The following is a 20,102-nucleotide window of genomic DNA, read 5'->3' as shown; positions in this document are numbered from 1 at the left end:
GTAGTTCAGTTACTTCTGAAAATGCACATGTGTTTCTTCTGTGCATAGCAGGCCTTATGGAATGGGTACATCTGAAGCTGCAGTTTAACTAAATAAAGCCCTACAATAGAATTCCAGGAGCATACAGTAGGCTTTCTGGAGTGTGGTGGTGGCAAACTGGGGTTTTTCCATCAGTTTAAGTAGTTTAAGCAGAGTTTAGGTAATGAAGCTGACGAGGATGCACGATCTATAGAAGAGTTAACTGGACCATGCAGACTTTTAAAAAGGGAAAGACAAATGGTGTGTAGTCACTGGCACCTCGGCACTAAGGCTGGTGAGGAAACAGGGTTGAGGGAAGGACAATGGGAAAAGGAAAGGATTTTAGAATGCTTTTCTACCCTCAAAAATGTTCCAGCGAGCTGTACTTTCATGTATGTCATTTATGCAGCGGGCATGCGGGGGAGCCTGTCTGTTCTCAGGTAACGCTTCCTGTTTCAGCTGCTGCTCTGCTCTGATTTTGACCTAGCTGGCACCTAGCTGGTGCCTTCTGTAGTGTCGTCCGCGTGCTTTCCTGATACCAGTTATGCTTGCAGAAGGCAAAAGCTGTCTTCCGCATGTAGTCTTTACAAATTTCCTCTGATACCTTTATCTCATCATTTACAGCAGATCTTCTCTGGTTAAGTAGCGCTGTTATTTTGTGAATTATGGGCAGCTGGTAGTGCTTCTGCTGTTAGAGATCTGTGTACATTAATTTCATCATTATTTGGTCAGACTTGGAATAAAGTCTGACTTCCCTGCCCCTAAATTTGCCCTTCTGCTAATCTGTTTGACATCTTGATTTTTCAGTGAAATTGTTTTAATTTGATTTTTATTTTTTACATTGTTGAGTATTCTGGAAATTTGAAGTAAATGTTTTGATAACGCAGTCAACAAATACCTGTTATTTTCTTTGGCAGGTTCTTTAATAGCTAAGTGCTATTATTAAGTAGGCTTTTCACTTGCGTTGCCAAACAGCTGGTATACAGAATTTGAAGTATGAAACCATAAGGTTGTAGAGCTTGGAAGGGGTCTCTGGAGATCATCTAGTCCAGCCCCTGCTCAAAGCAGGATCTAACATCAGTTAGATTGTGTTGCTCAGGGACTTTGCCGGTCAAGTGTTGAAAACCTCCAAGGATGGGGTTTCTGTAACCTCGCTGGGTAACCCATCCCGGTGCTTTACCACTTCCATTGTGAAGAATTTTTTTCCTAACCTCTAGTGGAAAATTTGCCTTTCTGCAGCTTGTGATGGTGACTCCTGTCTTTTCACTGTGCATGAGGAGCTTATAATCATGTGGAAATCTGGACTTCAGGGAATCCTGGAAGTGGTGTAGTTTAAAATAGCCTTTGGTCAGCTGTAACTAACCTTTTCACCTCCTGCTGTATTTCCCTACTTCTATACATTATATCATTGAAAATGAAGTGATTCAAGGATTTGAAAAAATGCTATATTGCCTTTATTTTTCTGCTAAAGACTAACAGGCTAAATGCAAACATGGAAGCATGTTATTTGCTGAGGGACAGCGTGTTACTGTTGGGACCCCTTGTGATCAGAGCACTTATTATCAAAACAATGAACTCGGAATGCAAGTGGAGTGATAGGAAGAGATAGTGTTGCTTGCTTCCTGTTGATGTCATTCACTAGTCCAGCTTTTTCCTTGAGGTAGGCAACTTCATTGTTTGTTTAGGAATTACTCATTCAAAATCAAAATTTTTTGGACTGGTAGACCTGGTTTTGGTTATATCTGTAGCTTTGGCTTTCTGTATGGTAAGTGTCTTTCACGCTTGTTTTAAAGGACCGGTCTTTTAAACTTCTCCAACCTGTAATTGTTTCAAGACAACTAATTAAAGTGTAATAGTTCTGATCAAATGTGTTTTAAAAAAAAAAACCAAAAACCAAACCACCCATGCCATTGCAGAAAAGGCTTAAGAATTATGGCAGCTGAGTACCTTTTGTCCCATATGCCAAAGGCTGATGGGGAATAATATGACTGTTCCCAGGGTTTGGAGAAAAAAACATTCAGGCAGAAGATTTGTTTAAGCTAATACAATATTTCCAATGCAAGAAAAGCAGGTACTGAATGAATAGTCTAAAAATTAGAAGAAGGTTTCTAGAAACTTCTTCCTAATAGTTTAGAAAAAATCCTCCCAACAAGAGTAGAGTGCAAATTTCTGGTATGATTTTCTCTATTCTGCTTTCAGCCTGTAGGGTGTAGTCAGTCTCTCGCTTGTAAAGTTTCAGTAAATGTCTTTTGAGAACAGCCTCCTTTATTTTGGGAATAATTCCAGCTCCGAGTCCCGTAGTTAAGAGTGAATGGTCATCCATAAATTGTGAAGTACCTACAGCCCGGAAAGCTTGAGCATTACTCTGTTGTATGGATATTGGTCGTAGTCAATAGGTCCTTGAAAAGGCAGACGCTCTTTTGTGCTGTCTGCTTAATATGGCTAGTGTCACTAAAGCATCCATCAGCATTCCGCTTTATTTGCGTGGCTATTGTTGATCCCAGTCCTTTGGTCCCAAATCTTGCAGTGTTAGTAATGTCTATATCCACTACTTCAAAGGCTCTTGTTTTGTGTGGGTTTTTTTTTTTCCTGCATCCAGAGTCAACTGGTCAGTGTTCATTCCCCTTGTTAAGATTTCTGTATATATTCTCTATGCTTTTGGTTGCAGAAGTGTTTGTAGGGGTTAGGCTATGAAAGGATCGAACAGGAGCTACTGAAGTCCGTATCATGAGAGGATGACAACCCTAAGATTCCTGTAACAGTTCTCTGCAAGAACTATTGTTTTACCATTTTGGAACTTCCAGTCATCGTAATTTACTGAGAAAACATTATTTTATTGCTGATAAGAAATGCTGAAAAACTTTGACAGCAGAGTAAGTTAAAGCCTTTGAGAGGGTCGTTCTTTTTTTTTCCCACATAACTTTTAAGATTTGGACATGGCAGCAAGATTCAATTATTTCCGTCCAAAATACTGATGGCAAATGCATACCACTTAAAACTGAAAATTTGCCTGGTCTTCATCTTCTGACTTGAAGGGTGAAAGTCCTTACGCCTTATATGTTTCACTTGATCTAGTAAACTTTTTGTTGAAATAATTTGCCTACCTGCTATTCTTTTGTCATACCATTCATGGCAAACAACACAGCAGTAACATCTTTTGTCATCAGGACAGGACCCAGGTCAGATTTTTCTATTACTCCCTCTTGTTAAGTCAGGGTTCTCTGGAACTGCCTGATTCACTATAGTTAATTCTAACTTGGTTTTCCTTATTAGGTCTTCAAAAATTTTACTTGCTGGCACTATTTATGAGTTTATAAATGTCTGTGAAAGGTTTTTTTAAAATAATAACGTATGTGGAATCAGCCAATTTTACGTCTTAAGTCTAGTGAAAGATGATCACATTTTTACTTCATATTTTGGGAGTTTTGTTGGTGATACGCTTAATTCTGTGGTCTCCAAAAGTAAAAAGTGTGTTAATTCACTGATACCAGAAGAAGTCAGAAACAGCAGGTGGAACCAAGTGTGACCATGCTAATTGTAATCTAGTCAAGGCAGTTTTGGTACTCAAGTTTCTCTCCTCTTCCCAGTATTTTTACCTTTTCAAATCAACGTGATCGTCTCAACACAAACATCATGGGTGTGAAGGAAAGGATAAGACACCTGTAAGTAATTGGGGCTAGCTTTAGATAATGGAAATAGAGACCAGCTACTCTTCTACCAGACTCGTCTGTTTGTCTGAGCATGCCTGTGCATGGAGAGGGAAGCTCTCTCATCACATCATCATCATCTAAGCCATGGTGAAGCTTCAGCATTAGTTACTAAAGGCCTTCTGTGTTGAAAAATTTAAGATCATCTGTGGGTTGTCCAGGGGTATCTATGACAGAGCAGTATTGGCTGTGTCCATCCTAGTACCTGTTCTTAATATTGCATGCCATAGTTGTGTATTGGGGAATCTTGAGGCCTTTTTGCAGGAATTATCTTCCAACAACTTCTGTTCCCTGGGATCTTGTAATCTAATACTGATGGAGTCGATGGCTCTGAATTTTGAGCTCTGACTTGTGTGTTTTTTTCTGTGTACCCCTTGAACTGGTTCATCTTGAATGGTGGTTTTCTCTGCTAGAAGGGGAAAGACACAACCCATCGTCTGCTGGTCCTCCTTCAACTTTTCCTACCGTCATACTGAGTACCTCCTGCCCCTTCCTGCTACAGGAAAGGAGAAACTGCTGCATCCGTGCACCCTGTACATTATTGTGATACTACTTACTGTTTTCTAGATAAAAATTAGTTTGAATGCCCTGGTTTGGGGGGGAGAGGCTTGTATGCAGGGACTCAACTAAACTTTGGTTGGTGTGACCCACTCTCTACCTCTGGAGCTCAAGTTCTGGAGTCAGTGCTGGCAAAGGGTCGATTCCTCTGCCTCTGCTGGGGGAGGGACTGGTGGGAGTGTGGGAGATGAGAAACATGGCTGGCCAAAACTGCTCTGGCTCACCCCCTTGGGGTTTACACAGCTCAGGAGTGGAATAGATGGGCATGGTCTTTCTTGAAAGAATCTCAGTTACTGAAGGTAAGTAGATGTTTCACTTAATCTAGTAAATGTTTTAATTATTTAACTCTTAGTTTTAATAGTCTTATCTGTAATTTAAAGAATCGGTTTACTAATACTTTAGAATTAGTCAATAATCAGAAGAACTGTTCAGAAGAAGTCATTGCAAACTCAGTGTTTGTTGGCATGAAATAAGGTCTCTGCTTCTGTAGCTTGCCATCTTCAAGGACATTTCAGTTAGTGCTGTGGTTACCGTCTTTCAGGCACTTGAGCAAAAACATAGTATGAAATAGACTATTTCTTATGGATTCACAAACTGTATTGGAAATATTAATATCTTGTAATCTCATTTTTCATTTAAAAATTAGAATAACTAAATGGAGTAATCTCTGAGCATGCAGTGGCTGACTCAGTTGTAGAACTGAGCTCAGTCCTATCTATGACTCTTGCTTTTTCTCCATATGAGTTCAAGGAGTCAAAAAAAAAATCCTTTAAGAGCTTGCACCTCCTGCCTGTTAGTATTTAAGATGGATTAGCCTTTTCACAGGTAGAGAGGTGGTGTTTTGAGGAATGCCAGCAAGACAGACCACAGAAGTGTGTCCACTTGATGATCATCTTACGAGCAAGAGGTTGGTACTGGAAGAGGTGAATTCTCATTTAGTCTGTCTTTCATAGCTCCAGATGTGATCAGAAGAAAAGGTGACCTGCTCCGAGTTACTGTTTCCTGCATCCTTGTTAGGCATTTAAAATGTTATCCAAAATAGTATGGTAACAGAGCAGAAAAGATGGACAAACAGTTATGGTATTGTGCTAGCTTGTAGCAAGTATCATTTTTAGATGCTTTTAAATACTTAAATTATTTAAAAGTATTCTGATGAAAAAAAGGACTTTGGGCAGAGAAGGGCAAAGAGAATCAGTTCACTGTAAAATGCAATATTGATATTCTAATTATTTGCAATTTCAGATGGGCATACTCTGGTACTTTAGACCTATCTCTAACAGGTTTGAGTCTGAAGGAAATGTGACTGGTAGAAAACCATTTGAAACCAGTAGATGAGGGGGGTGGGGGTGGGGGGAGAGAGAAACCATCTCTGCTCAGCCTGCACCTCTAGGATGGCTGCCCTTTTCCTTTTGCAACTTCACCTTACCCGCTGTCCAGTAAAGGAGACTGACAGCTGTGCTCAGGGTGAAGGAAGGGCTTTATGATATTTTCTTTTTTCCCAGTGTCAAGAGAAGTCTTCAGGCTATGTATTTGGTTTAATTAAATGTTTCTTATGTGCAGCTACATGCACAGTTTCTATGACAGGTACTGAGATGGAGCTACCAGTACAAGGTCGTTTGTATCTTGGTGCTCCTATGTCTGAATCAAACCTAGCCAAAACTCTTTGCTCTGTTTTCAGACTTTTAAAGCGACACTTTTAGGACTGTAGAATTGTTCTGACAGTATCTCCCTGCCAACTGAAAAAAGTCAGAAGAAGAAATGACCGGCCTTGTTCTAAAAGATCGGATTTGGATTTTAAACAAGTTTAAGTCGAGTTGCAGTAAGGTGACATTTAAAATCATACTGGGATTTTAACCAGCTTGATGTACAATTAAGAATAATCTCAGGTTTGCATATTTTTGTTTCTGCTGAATTGACCTGTTTGTTAGCAAACAGTAGCACCTGTCTCATAACTCTTCCCACCTTCCTCCTCGCCCTGTCCAAGGTGGCCTGACACCGAGGTGAGAGGCAGTAGCCGCGGTGCCAGCCCTGCCGGGGCTGCCCTTGCCATTCCCTCCTGGCACTTGCTCGCTGGCTGCTCACCGAGCAGCCACCCAATTTCCCATGGCCTGCCTAGCTGCTCTTCGCAGCTGCCGGCCGCTGGCATCCTCATCTGTACTTAGATCAACAATGTAAAGGTAAAAAAACCCTTTTAACTTACAAAATTATCCAGCACATCCGTCTAATTTTTAGTAAAGTAGAAATTCACAAAAAAGCAGTAGTATTACCTAAAATAACGTGTTCCTGTGTAATCAGCTCAACTATCCAGATGCAGTAAGGGTTACAGAGCAGTGGAACAGGTCTTTTGTTGCGGTATTTCACTCACCTAAGTGATTCCAGGCAGAAAGCTGGTGGTGCTGTGTTGCAGTCTTGTGCAGCCAAGGGGAGACCAAGCGGTTCTGCTCTGAACCTGGGTAAATAACTCACTGGCTTGCTGGCTTGCCCGAGGCTTTTGCAGCCTTAGCAGTACAGTTGGTTTAAAGCTGCTTTGGCTACGTATACGTGAAAATACAGCCTCCTGCAGGGCCGCAGCCTAGACGTAACTCATGGGAGAAGAAGCTTTCAGTATATGCATGAATTGTGTTTGAACATGGTAAAAACCATAAGGTGGTTACTGAGGAATAAATGAGCGTTTTGTGAGTCTGCTAGTTTCTGACCAACAGATCATCCAAGCTACGTGAATAATTGCTGTGCGAGTGGCGTTTCAAGTTCATTCCATCAGGGAGACTCCAAAAATAAAACTCCATGGTAGCAGCTTTGGAAGTTACTGTTGCAGCTCTTGAGTCTAAAAATAAAATGAAGGGAGCTGGGCGTCAGCCTCCCTCCCGAGCTGCAAAGAGGAGCTTGCACCATCTAGAGGAAAAGAAATGGTAGTTGGTGGGTTAGAAAATGGGCTGCAGGAAAAAAACCTGACAAAGTCTTGTTTCCTCTGTTAGCTTCAAAACATAGAAGAGTAAATATTTGCAGCTTGTAGAGTTATTTTTGCACTTTCTTCAAACAACATGAGGAAGGGAGGATCAGTAGTGCAGCAAATAGGCTAAGGAGGTGGGGGAAGAAGTCCTCAAGAAGAAATGAAAGTTTTATGGCACAGCTAGCCTTGTTTGTGGATTCAGATATTTCTGTATGTTATTAACGCTGTCAGTGTATGCGTTAATTTATTTGCACATCCTTGAATTCTTTATAGTCTAATGGGAATAAAGACTTTCCCAAGGAATTCTGTGTAAACTTTTCGTGAGCCTTGTGTTCCTTTCACGCCGGGCAAGAGGCTCTGTAGAGGCAGTTGGCCCCAGGTTGCTGGGGAGGTAAATGTGGTCCGTTGACCACTCTTACTCTGGCCCAAAGACTTATTTTTGCATGCTTCAGAAGGTTATTTAGAGAAATTATCTTTCTTATGTCACTGTTAGTTTTCTGTAGAGTAAGGTAACGTTGTGGCTTAATCCAGAGGCAGCTTAGAGAGCCCTTACGGACTGTCCATCACTGGAAATGCTCAGGGGCAGAACCTCACCAGGCGAGCTCTGAGGCAGCTTCAGAGCCGTCCCTCACCTGGGCAGCACCTAAATGAGTCTGGCACGCGGTGGATAAAACACCATGCTGAAGTTTGGGTCTTGTACCCCGGCAGGCTGCTTGCAGCGGGGTGGGCACAGGGTAAGGACGGACATTCACATCTCTGCTGTGGGATGGAGGTAAGGCTTAGCTGAGCCTCTGGGGGGTTAGACCTGTCCTTCTCCCACCTGGCGCTGCAGACACCTAAATACCAGTTTCAGTCCTTCAAAGACACCGGGTATTAGAGAGATCTGCTTGTGCCAGGCTGAAACCCAGCAGTTTTAAAAGCTGTAAGAAACTTCAGTGGGAGGACAGAGTAATAATTTAAGTGCTTTTGACAGACCCGTGTTGTTTGGGATGGATATTTGTTTAAGGTTCAGTCTTAGTTTTTATTTTCAAAAGTAAATGTGTTACTTACCCTTAGGTAATAACTTTCACTTTATTTCAGAGGAAACAAAGCAAAAGCTCAGTTGCAAAGATACTGACTTTCAATTGAGATTTCTTTCCTTACAAAACACAGCTTAATTTCATATTGAGGAATTGTATTTTTAGGGAAAGCTGTGGCTCTATTTTAGACTTGAACAGTGATTTTTTTTCCCCACTAGCCTTGTCAGCAGGCCCTGGAGAGCAGATTCCAGTTGGTTGAAAATTAATTATAAATACAAAAATGACCAGTTTTTAAAATACGCAGTCCTGTGTAGCACCTGAACGTACAGGCGCGTGCATTCCAGTCTGAGATTAGTCTCTGGGGTTTTTTTGTCCTTTTAGGGACTACTTGCATTCTAGGTTTAGTTTGGGAGTGGAAGCTTCAAAATTAATTCTTAGCAAGTTTTTTCTGAATTTTGTTTTGAAACCTTACATGCAGGCAGAAAGTAATCTATAAACTATGCTTCAGCATAGTTGAATTACCAGTTCGGTGGCTGAAAACTGGGTGACTGAGTCGTTTAATTTGTGCTCTGGATTCACTTTTTCTGGGTTTACTTTGTTGTGGGTCTTTTGATTTTTTTTTTTTTTTTTTTTTGTGTGTGTGTGGTTTGTGTTTTCTTTTTTCTAGTAGGTCACCACTGCTGTTTTAGAATTTATATAGGCATCTCTTAGATTTCAGGAATCTTCCACTTATAAAATGAGCGTCTAAAAACTTGTAATTTTTCCGGAGGGCAGGAAGAATGATTTGCTTTTGCTACATACTCAGATGACCCTCATCATGAGATCAGCTTTAGGGAAAGTAGCAGAACTGTGCTACAATGAAGTCAAACTTACATTGATTTTGGAGCTTCTATTACCTTGTGGAGTCCCCTCTTGGCTTACAGAAGCTCTTGGCTGCTGCGTTACCTGTCAGTACCTGGTTGCTAGCAAGGGTCAGGAGAATAGGAAGACTTCATAGTAGTTGGTCTCTTCCCAGTATGAAATGTTAATCCTCGTTCACTAGGCAAACACTCACCTTAGACAGCTTAAAAATCTATTTTTTGAATTTCAGAGTTAATCCAGCGCTGAGCCGGATTAGCCAAGCCACGCGATGTTGGCGCTGGGTGTGTAGGGCAGGGGGCCATGCGGCACGTTGTCTCGTGGCAAGTGGGGCCTTTGCTCGTGGGTCTAGCCTGCCGGTGGTGACCCAGCTGCCAAACAGGGGTGGCTTTCAGCCGGGCGAGGAGAGTCTGTGCGAGAGAAATTACTGAGTGCTTTGCGCCTTCGTCTTGCTCCTGCTCGGAATGATGTGTTGCCAGGTATTCACCCACCTGTCAGACTTCTCATATAAATCAGGGAAATCGCGCTGCGTCGTCCTCGGCTGTTGGCGTGGGTGCCTAAGGAAGATAGCCGAGGTGTCATAAACGCAGATTAGCTGTGCTGCGGTGTTCGGAGGTTTTAGTGGTGTGGAGAACTGCGCCTCAGAGACCCTTCTGGACAAGTCAGTCTAATTTCTCTGGTGTATTCTGCACCGGTGAAGAGCTGCAGAGCTTTCGTCCCATTTCGGGGCAGCTCTCCTACAGCTGGGAGCATGTGTCAGGAGACTGGGTGGTATCGTGCACCAAGCGTGTTCTTGCTTTTACCTGGGACCCACTCCCAGATCCCAGTGCCTCAGGGGCCCGGGCTCAGTATGGCAGTTGCTTGTCACTAGGGAAGTCCTGAGCTGTGAGAGCTGGCGTTTATGTCCCGACTCTTCTCCACTCCTCTCTGATGTGTGAGGGACCGTTTAAAACTTGGTTCTTCAAGCCAGTTGGCCAGGAGGGCAGGGTTCCCAAAAGGAAACACCGCATCCCATTTTAAGCGCAAAAAATGAGACATGAGGGAAGAGAGTGGTGACCTTTTTTCCTCAACCAGCTCTACTATTGCTTTTTTTTCCCCCCCCCTTGTTGTGTTTGGAAGTCTTCCTGCCACCACGCTGGGTCTGGTGCATAGTCAAGTTCAGATATGGCAGTTCTTGAGAAAAGTTCAAAGTTCTTGAGAAGCAATCAGCATTCGAACAACCTTTTTTCCCCCTGATATTTTGAACATCTTTTTTGAAGGCTAACCTGTGGCGTTGTCCCTAAATGTCATGTAAAGAGCACTGGAAAGATGAGGGGGGTTTGTTTGCTTATCCTTGTTTGTATTGCCTTTAGCAGCACCGTTTTAAACTATTGGGCTTGACTCTATTCCTCAGCCACCTGGAGAAACAGGAAAGTTGGAAGTAATATTTTCTTAGACTGTACATTCTGTAATGTTTTCAAAGAAACTGGGGAGAGGGTGCTCTCAGGAAGCAGGACACAGTAGGAAATTAAAATCCAGATTCAGTGACCTTTTTAGCTAAGAGCTTCTCATGGAATTAATCCAGCCCTGAGCTAAATTAATTTTTTCTCTAAAGGATTTGTTTTCTTTGCATGCACAGCTGTTTGGCTTTTCTCTCCCGACGCAAGCGGAGGACGGAGCAGAGGCTCGCCCTGCTGTGCTGGAGTCATTGTGGCGATAGCGGTGCAGGACAAACAGCCCCGTAGTGACAGGGACATGCGGGCAGGTACAGAGCACGGGGCTGGCATGGCCAGCTGCTCGGGTTTGGTTCCTACGTGAGGTTTGCTTGTTCTATAATAACGCTGAAGCATGCGAGCCAGAGGGCAGAAGGCGCCGGGTCGCTCTGCGCTCGCCATGAGGCCGTAGCAGTTCATTTCCGTCTCTGGGCTTCCGTTTCTCATCTTAGTGCTGATAACGATAGCCGCTTGCTCCCTCTGAAGTGTTTGGAGAGATCTTCTGTTGATAAGCATTAGAGCCAGGCAGTGATACACACACTGATCTTCTACGTTTAAAAAAAAATAAAAATTCCTCTAAATGGGTCTGTGTTAAGAGAGAAGTGATTCTTATCTCAGTCTTGTGCAGGGATTTGCTATTACCGTCATGAGACTAAGACTATTTAAATTGGTCTTCTTGTGTGGGCTGGATTTGGGTGTGCAGCTCAATTAGGAAAGACATTTTTGTTACAAATACTCCACCAAGGCTGTTGCCATGTACCAGTCAAGCCTTTCAGATCAATTAGACGTGCTGAAATTTCACTTGTGGTAAGTATGTTCAGCATATTAATACTGAAGTTTAAACTTATTTTTTCATTAGGTCTTTCAAGGTAGTACACTGAGAAATGGAAAAAAAAAAAACAAACCACCAAACAAAACCCCAAACCTATCATGCCTTACCAAAGTACTTTGGCAAGGTGTGTCACAGCGAAAAGGGGGACAGCAGCGTACTTGCTGTGCGCTGGGCATGGGCTCCCCAAAAGGCTGAGGCGGCCCTCGTGTTTTGCTGTGCTTCCTCCGTTCATGTGCCAGCTGGCTTCACATCTGAATCCTGCTGCTTGGGGGAGACTTCTTCAAAGTTTTTAGCACGATCAGGCTTAGGAGGCGTTTAAAATAACTGCAGTTTGAAAGCTTTGGACCAGGAGGCGCTTTAAGGCTCAGTTTTCCAGGGTAACTTTCAGTGCCGTATCGCACTTGGTTTGTGCTTTTGGGGTTTTGGGTTGGTGGTTTTTCCTTTCCTCTCCCCTTTAGGCCCCCTGTGTTTATCTGAAATCGCCGCCGCAGCAGCGTGTCTTCCTGCCACTCTGAACACAGAGTGTTTCCTTCCTTCCACTTGACTTCAGTGTAGTTCTTGAGCAACAACAGTCTTGACTTTTTCTTTCTTGTGCCACTCATGTTCGTACCCACAGACTCACAGAAGGGTTGGTTGGGAAGGACCTCTGGAGGTCGTGGTCATTTGGCCACCTCGGATGTGAAGCAGGACCATTGCCAGTGCTCGACTGAGTCGGTCGTAGCCTCACCCAGCTGTGTCTGGGACCTCTAACACCTGCTGACCTGCAGGGGAAAATACAAGCTGTGGGGCCTGGGACTTCTGATCGCCAAAGTTGGGTGACACAGATATTCCTGGGGAACCTTTCCTTGCTGGATTCGCCCCCTGGATAACAAGGATTTATATCCAGCACTTGGGAAAACATGTTTGTGTACAAAGACTGTTTTATTGTAGCTAAGTGAGTCGTGCTCTGTATTTCTGGCACAGCCATAAGAGAGCTGGTTAAGTTAATCCAGTGCGGTGCACGCAGGTTTCATCTCCCATTTGACGTAAGGTGGCACAGTTTTTGCTCTGGGCTTGATACTGCTATATAGCCGTATGGTAATGTTTGATCCAACTCGTATATAGCGAAGGGACTCCATCCCTTCACCTTCTATTAAATGTTCATAGTTAAGGAATTCTGTGTGGTAGAAAAGGGTAATTCATGGCTGTGGGGTTGAAGGTAAATTTTCTGTTCCTGTTTCTGAAGATGGGGGAAAACTTGTGTTCATCTGTGCAGTTCACAGAACGACCAGTACACAGTAGGGCATACAGAAGATAATGAACCACTTGGTGAGAAACTCACTGACAGAGCCTCTAAACGCTTAAATTAGTTGCCTTGTCCCTTGTGCCCTACTTAGTTTGAATGGATACAGCTCATCTGTCATCTTTGCTATTTTTTTTTCTCCCCTACAGTTAAAAACCCCACAATCATATGTTTGCTGCTCCCACTTCAGAGTTTCTTTGGCTCTTGATTTTTGCAGTGGACCTGTTATTTCAGGCGAGTAAGCTGTGAGTTTGGGGGTAGGGAATTTTTACTTGCATTTTTGATGTCTTGATCGCGCTGGATTTTATGGCAGCAAGTTATTTTCACATAATAAATTTTTCTCAATGTAACTGATAGCCTTTTATATAATGGTTTAATACATATGCTACTTAGATTAATATTCTCTTAAAAACTAAGGGATGTTCCAGAAGATGCTCATGGAAACAGTGTATTCTTACTTTGAATTCAAAATGTATTTTGTATTTGCAGATTTTAAAATTTTATTCTTGAATTCACTTTTTATGTCCATCTTTGCTTTTTATGGCTGCCTTTTGAGCAATTTCATTTCATACCTGGTAAAATTTGTTCATTTTTTTGCCCTGGACTGTGCTGCTGATAGAGTAGGGTGCAGTTAGAGAGTCAAGGTGTGTTTTGCTGCTAGCAAATCCAACCTAATTCTTCCATAAAATTGTGAAACTCTTACTGGAAATGGGGACAGGTAGCCCGAGGGGGAGGGTTGTTTCAGATATGATGGCTACACTCTGCCTGCTTTTTTCCAGCACTAGCTCATTCGTGATCAGTTTTGGATAATTATTCTGCTAAGAATTGTCCTGGTAATCTGCCTCCTGCTTTTTGTATCCCGTTACCTTTACTGTTGCACAGAGAGCAGTCCTATTTCCTCTCAAATTTCCTTCTTCTGAACTAAACAAGCAGAGGTTTTTTTCTTTTTGTCTGGACTTGTATTTCTTTTTTGTTTTGATCTGTCAAGAAGGTCAGTTCTATAATAATGCAACCTTGGATTTTACATTATTTATCTTAAGAAAGGAGCAGCTTTAACTTCTCCAGATTGCTGAGAGACGTGGCATAAGATTAATAGTGTTAGAAAGCCTTGGGAATCTCCAAATTACATTTTGTTGCATCACTATAGAAAATACAAATGGCTTGTTAGCAAAATGTTCAGCTGAATCTGGAGGGATTCTTGTACCCAGCTGCACTTGAAAGTGATTTTTTTTTTTTTTTTTTTTTTTTTTTTTGGTAAGGAAGGAATGTGTGTTACTTCTATTTTATTATTTTAATACACACTTGCATTTCCCAGAAACATAAAGAAGCCCAGCCAAAATGATCAGTTACCTCTGAAATGGTTTTTACTAAGGAGAGAATTTCCTTCACTCATCCTAGATCCTGAAAGAGGGAGAGGATTGGGCGCCTGCAGGACCTGAAATGTCTGAGGGCAACCGGCCCGGTCTGCCTGCAGGGCACCAGCCGCAGAGCAGTGCTCATCATCTCTCTCGGCAAGGAAAACTGAATCATCCTGATGAAATTTGGAGATTATCAAAGGAAGTTCCCCTTTCACACCTGCATTTAAATGCAGTCTGCAGCCCAGTGTCTGTAAAAGATGTACATGCTTTTAAGGAGGCTTTAATATTTTGGTGTGGCACTGATGTTTTCCATTGAAAGCCCGATGAGGCTGCTCTGGGGTGTTTGCTGCCCTGAACTGGTCTCAGTGATGGGAGTGATGCTGTCTTCATGACAGCTCCAAGTTTACCACAGGAAGGGTGAGACACAGCATCCCCATGGGCGCTTGTAGTGGCTTATTCCCGTGGTCCTGCAAGCGTTGCACCGAGCCGCTCGGAGAGGCGGCGGGGGCAGCCTGGGGAGAACCTGCCTGGAGAAAAAAGGCTGTAGGGAGGGGTGGGCTCAGCCAGGGATGGCTGGCTCTGTGTCCAGAGCAAAGCCTGTGCTCATGTGCTATAGGATTCTTGGTTGCTGTTCTGGGTTGTTTGGGGGTTTTTTTGTTTGTTTGTGTGGTTGGGTTTTTTTCCCCCAGAAGCTTTAGCAAAAAGATCTTCATGGGAAGGAACGGAATTACTTCAGGCCTGTCCTCTGTGATGCTTTTGAGGGGGTCTGGGGTATGGTCTCAGGTTTGCCGTGGTTGAAGGTGACTCAGGTGTTTTGGGGCGAGTGCGATGAGAGCCCAGGGGCCCAGCCTTTGGAGCTGGTCAGGTTGAGAAGCAGCCTGGGGGATACTGAGCCTCCTGAGAAGGGCGGGAGACCCTCAGGTCCTGCCCAGGAGGTCCCACGCTCGCTGTGCGAGGCTCCCGAGGCCCATGAGCCCCCCAGGGCAAACTGAAACAGAGCTGTGGGAGTTTGTGGATACCAGAGTAAGGAGTGTGGCTCTGTTTCCATCCTGCCTCTGCCTCCTTTTGCTTCGGTCTGTCTTTGCGTCAGTGCGTATTTGAGGTGTAAAAAATAACAAGCAAATCCACTACTTCAGTTTATAAGAGGCGCAGATGTTGGCTCATCTGTGGCCCTGTGAAAATATGCCAGTGTTCTTGCAGAAATCTGTGGGAGACTTGCTTGTGGGCGGTGATTTTGTTTGTGTTTCTCCTCCTTGTTGTGGAAGGTCAATGCAGCATCAGTTTTCTCCTTTATCTCTGCTACTGGGCTGGTAGCAGTGACAGAACTTTGTGGACTCGACTTAAAAAGCAACAGAGCATTTAGATACTTTTCTGGAAAGTGCTGTGAAATGGTGCCTAGAAGCGGCCATACCAGTTTATGAAAGAAGCTGAGGTGGGATGCTTAAAGCCATCTTATCTTGTCAGTTTGGGTGCTTGTTAAAGCTTCTAGAGTTGTTATAGCCAGGATGTGTGAAAAACAGGCATGGGACAAAGTTGGTAGCCTAACGGTATGGTTCCTTATTCACTAATACAGCTGAGAAAAGCACTACCTGCCTGAGACTTTACCTGTGATATTTGATCTAAAAAGATCCTACTTTTGTCTGCCTTGAAACCTTGCTTTTCTTGTAGTCGTTCATTACGCGATAGAATTCCTTAATGTTGTTTATTTGAAGAAAGCCTCTATATTAAATGTATGCAAGGAAAATCTGTGATAGAAACCAAAACTGGTACCATTTCTTTTCTTCTGCTAACACAGATTTCTCTAAGTATTAGGAGTGTCCTCTGTTTTTAAAACAACAAAGGAAGTTTGTCTCACGAGGTGTTCGTGGTTTTTAAATCGTGCAAAGTGATTTTTTTGCAGCCTTTGCAGTTCAATACTCTGTATCACTGGGTGATCAAAGAGAGAAATATGGTTTGTCCATACAGCAAGGCTCATTTTTTTCCTACCATAGTAGAATAGAAATGCACATTTTATGGTTCTTTAACTGTCCTTATGACTTCAACCTTGGAAAGACAGACAGACAGCTACTGGTAGCAAAGCAAGCTGGAATGAATTCTGCCAGTGTTCTACACTACACTGCAAAATGTGACTAGGGAAGGGGATAAAATTAACAGGTTTGCAAGCACTGGACCGACTGGCCATGCTGGGCTTTTCCGTGTTTTCCATTTGTTTTCTTTTTGATGGAAGAACCTAAATAACTGGCCTTCGTCTCTCCTTGTAGGTGAAGTCTGTGATAAATCTGCTGTTTGCTGCCTACACGGGGGATGTGTCTGCACTCCGGAGGTAAAAATGGGTGCGGGGTTGGGAGTAGGAAAGCTGCTTGTTTGGTGCCTGCTGCTGTTGTTTACTTATGAATATGCAAGGTGTCCATGTTGGGGACATCCGAGCTGCACTGCAGATTGAATATGCTCACCCCAAACCCAACCAACCAAACAAAAAACCCCAAACTTAACCATCAAAAAGGTACCCTCACGCTATCTTGAAATCCCATTGTTTTCCCTTTCTTTGGATCGTACTGAAATAAATTTCCTTAACCAGTCATGTTGTAGTGATGGCAGAAAATCCTAGCTGTACTCCAGCCTGCTTTATAATTCAATTCTGAAACTGCCACAAAAAATGAGGCTGGAAAATGCACAGTGTTGTTGGAGAGGTTAGGAAATCTACCTTTGCTTTCTCAATCTGGAGTAGAATCTGGCAGTGTTTCAAGTAGTAATAGCAAGAGATGAAATAGACTTAGTGATATGGCTAGAATATACCTGAATATAGTTAGTGGCTGGAAGAATGTGTATAGTTTAGCTCTGCTGTCCCAGAGCACCATAGCGTAATGAAAGCTCTCTCCCAATCCCGTAATGCTGTTCAGGATTTTCAGACTTGGGAGTCCTTCCTGGTATAAATTTACTTTGATTTATATGACTTAGCTTGTCCCTGATAGATTTTAAATCAGATATGTTGGTTGTTACAAACCCTGCAAGGACATTTTTATTTTTCTGTGTAACAACCAGTGATCAGAAAGAAAATTAAGCCCCTACCTTATTTTTAGAGCCAAAGCAGTAAGGGCCCCTTTCATTACAGCTGAAGGTACGATGTGCTCTTGATACCATTTATATCCTCTTGCAGAAGATGTTTCATCGTTTTAACATAGGGGTATTGGTCCATGCTAGTTTTTTAACTTGTTTTAATTATGTAAGACTTCTCTGTAATTATGTGGAGGTTTGTTTTGGTTTTTGTTAGATTTGCTCTGTCAGGAATGGATATGGAACAAAGAGACTATGACTCACGAACAGCCCTGCATGTCGCAGCTGCAGAAGGTAATGTCCCCTCATAGGGGATCTGCTATCTGTAATGGAGCGTGGTCAGTTTTCTTAACAGCATCTTCACTCTCTCTACATGCATACCTGCTTTTAAAAATTCTGTGTGTATCTATGTAATATACATATATATATATATATAAATACACACCCTTGCAATCCTGCTTTTCTTACAGGACATGTGGACGTTGTTAAATTTCTTCTGGAAGCATGCAAAGTGAATCCTTTCCCCAAAGACAGGTGAGTGGTTTTATTGCCAGTTTGGAGGAGGAGAGATGCTCTAACAGCCCCTCTCCGGCCCCCCAGGAGGAGAGGCATCTCATCAAGGGTGGAGCGTGTTGAGCCAGTGCACTGAAGCAGAAGGAGTGGGATCCTACTGGTTTGCTGTAGGTTCTGCAGAGCAAACAGGAATAAAACCATGATGAACCATTATTTAAAAGGTTATGCTCAGCTTATGAAGTATTTTCACAGTTACTGAACTCCGTGCAGTCTATGTGCTTAATTATTACCACAGAATGTAAAGAACTAGATTTCTGGTGCCTTTGGCTCTGTACACACTTGCTGATCTTAGAAATACTGTGCTCCTCCCTGTAGGTGGAATAACACTCCTATGGATGAAGCTTTACATTTTGGACACCATGATGTTTTTAAAATTCTTCAAGAATATCAGGTCCAATACACGCCATCAGAGGATTCCAACAATGGAAAGGAGAACCGAACGGTTCATAAAAATCTAGATGGCTTACTATAATCATCTTCAGCTAGATCCTAAGAATCAAATCACTTACCTATTTAATTGTGGTATATATAAAGTAATGAAGAGCGTGTGTGTTTCTATCTGATAGTGGTATATATTTTACAGAAGTCTCTGTTACTTCAGTGTTATGTTACAGGAGTTTCTATACGCACAGGACAAATCCAATCTCTCTCAAAAGAATCAAAACCAACTAAGAATCTCCCTCCATAATGTGAGCAATATTACCTCATGCTGCATATAATTGATGTATAAAAATATTTAGCTGTTGTTGGCTTTACTGTGCACTACTTAATTTATTTTTGTGTTCTATGTGAACTCTAGTCTGTGGTCAGGAATTTTTCTGCTGATTTTTTTGTTTCTATAGCCTTCTGTTTCCAGTATGGCCAAGATGAGCCAGAGTACTGTCAGGTATGAGCGTCAGTGAGGTTTTTCAAAAGCTGAGGATGCTGATGTAGATTTAGGCTGGGTGTGTTAAGTGAGGATCTGCACTTATCTTTGGGAAAAAACAGTTTAAAAAAAAAAAATTCCACACAACCTTGTTTACATAATATAAATACCGGCAGAGTATATAGGTGACAGTTGTCAACGGTCTAGGCTTGTTCTTAGAGATAGTCAGGGAATCTGTTTTAAGGTTTTGTTTGACCAAATGGCATAGGGGAATGTGACTAGTAATATCAAACAGTGTTTAGTGGGGTTTGGGGGTTTTTGTCTTGGAAACATTTCTTTCGGTTCCCTTTGTCTTGCCTCCCTCCTTGCTCCATGTTCAGCTGCTGAAGTACTTCCCCATCGCTGGGGCAAGTGGGTGCTTCCACTCCATGGAGTCGTGCTCCTCACAGGTGTGTTTGCACTACAGCAAGACTTGACAAGCTGCAAAAACCTCCTCTGAGGCTCACGTGTCGTGTTTGTTTTTGGCGGTTGCACCAGCAACCAGTGAGGGCAATGGCAGTCTGTGAACGGCAAAGAACTAAACCAAACATTACATGCAAATCTGACTTCGTTTAGGCTTGTAATAAGGAACACGGATGGAGCAAAACAGCTTTAAGGAGCCAATCACAGCACAAGCAGAGCAGGAGATGAGCCAAAGTTTTGGGTATGTTCTCTTCTTGCACTACCATGAACCAGGGAGCAGGATATTGCATCCGTGGGGTTCCACTGGTGTGGAACATCAGCATCAGGAGCACAAGCAGGTGATGCCTTTTGTGGTGAATGGTGGCATTTATTGTCTTGCCACTGAAGCCAGCTCGGCACATGCCCTGTCGTGGGAAACAGATGCAGATATTTGTTGTTTGCAGAAGTACAATGTTACGACAGTTCCCTACCCCACGTGCAATTGCTTCTGCCAATACTGTGGCATAAAACCTCAGAAGTGAACAGGCACTTAAAGTTAAGGGTTCGCTATTCACAAAGCACCACAGTTGTTGGGCGTAGGCAAGAATTTTAGCACAAGAAGTTTAGGCAAGAATTGCTTAGCACATGGCAAAGGAGAGTGTGCTTGAGAATTGCGTGTATGGCTATTTTTATCCTAGCACATAGCGTACAAGTCATGAGTAGGTCTCAAAGTTCAAATTTTCTGTGTTTAGGCACCAACATCCTCCTGAAATAATGCCCAAATGCTTTCTGGAATGGCCCAAGCACTTTATAAAAAGATGGTCTGAGCCACATTAGCCTCCTCTTGCAAATGGGTACGCTAAGGCATAGAGAGAAGTAACTTCAGAGTGACCCAGCAGGTCAGTGAGGTTGAGAATGAATCCTCCTGAGCTCCGGCACGGTCTCGCGCCGTACGCCATACTGCCTCCCTGTAGGGACGACAAATCGCATGGAAAAGTGCTTGATACTCATCGCAAGTGGTGACTGTCCTCATGATGATGAAATCTTGGAAGAGTCTGAAAGTCTAAAGTCCTGAAATCACATTTCCAAGCTGGCTGGCATGGTTATCAAACACT

The 20,102-nt window shown here is 42.9% G+C and overlaps 1 protein-coding gene across 1 annotated transcript in view; it reads left to right on the top strand.

Annotated features, from left to right (window-relative positions):
* The window catches only part of GLS (glutaminase), a 58,752-nt gene extending 38,656 nt beyond the window's left edge, over positions 1–20,096 (top strand). The window contains exons 15-18 of the mRNA XM_035899019.1: positions 16,316–16,377; positions 17,326–17,402; positions 17,579–17,642; positions 17,997–20,096. Of these exons, the coding sequence (XP_035754912.1) occupies positions 16,316–16,377; positions 17,326–17,402; positions 17,579–17,642; positions 17,997–18,153 (360 nt within the window). The 3' untranslated portion in view covers positions 18,154–20,096. The remainder of the gene's footprint in view (positions 1–16,315; positions 16,378–17,325; positions 17,403–17,578; positions 17,643–17,996) is intronic.
* Positions 20,097–20,102: the final 6 nt, after the last annotated feature.

The sequence above is a fragment of the Egretta garzetta genome, unplaced genomic scaffold, assembly GCF_000687185.1.
Source record: "Egretta garzetta isolate BGI_Z169 unplaced genomic scaffold, ASM68718v1 scaffold297, whole genome shotgun sequence".
In the NCBI taxonomy this organism is placed as follows: domain Eukaryota; kingdom Metazoa; phylum Chordata; class Aves; order Pelecaniformes; family Ardeidae; genus Egretta; species Egretta garzetta.
This window is presented reverse-complemented; position numbering and strand designations above follow the sequence as displayed.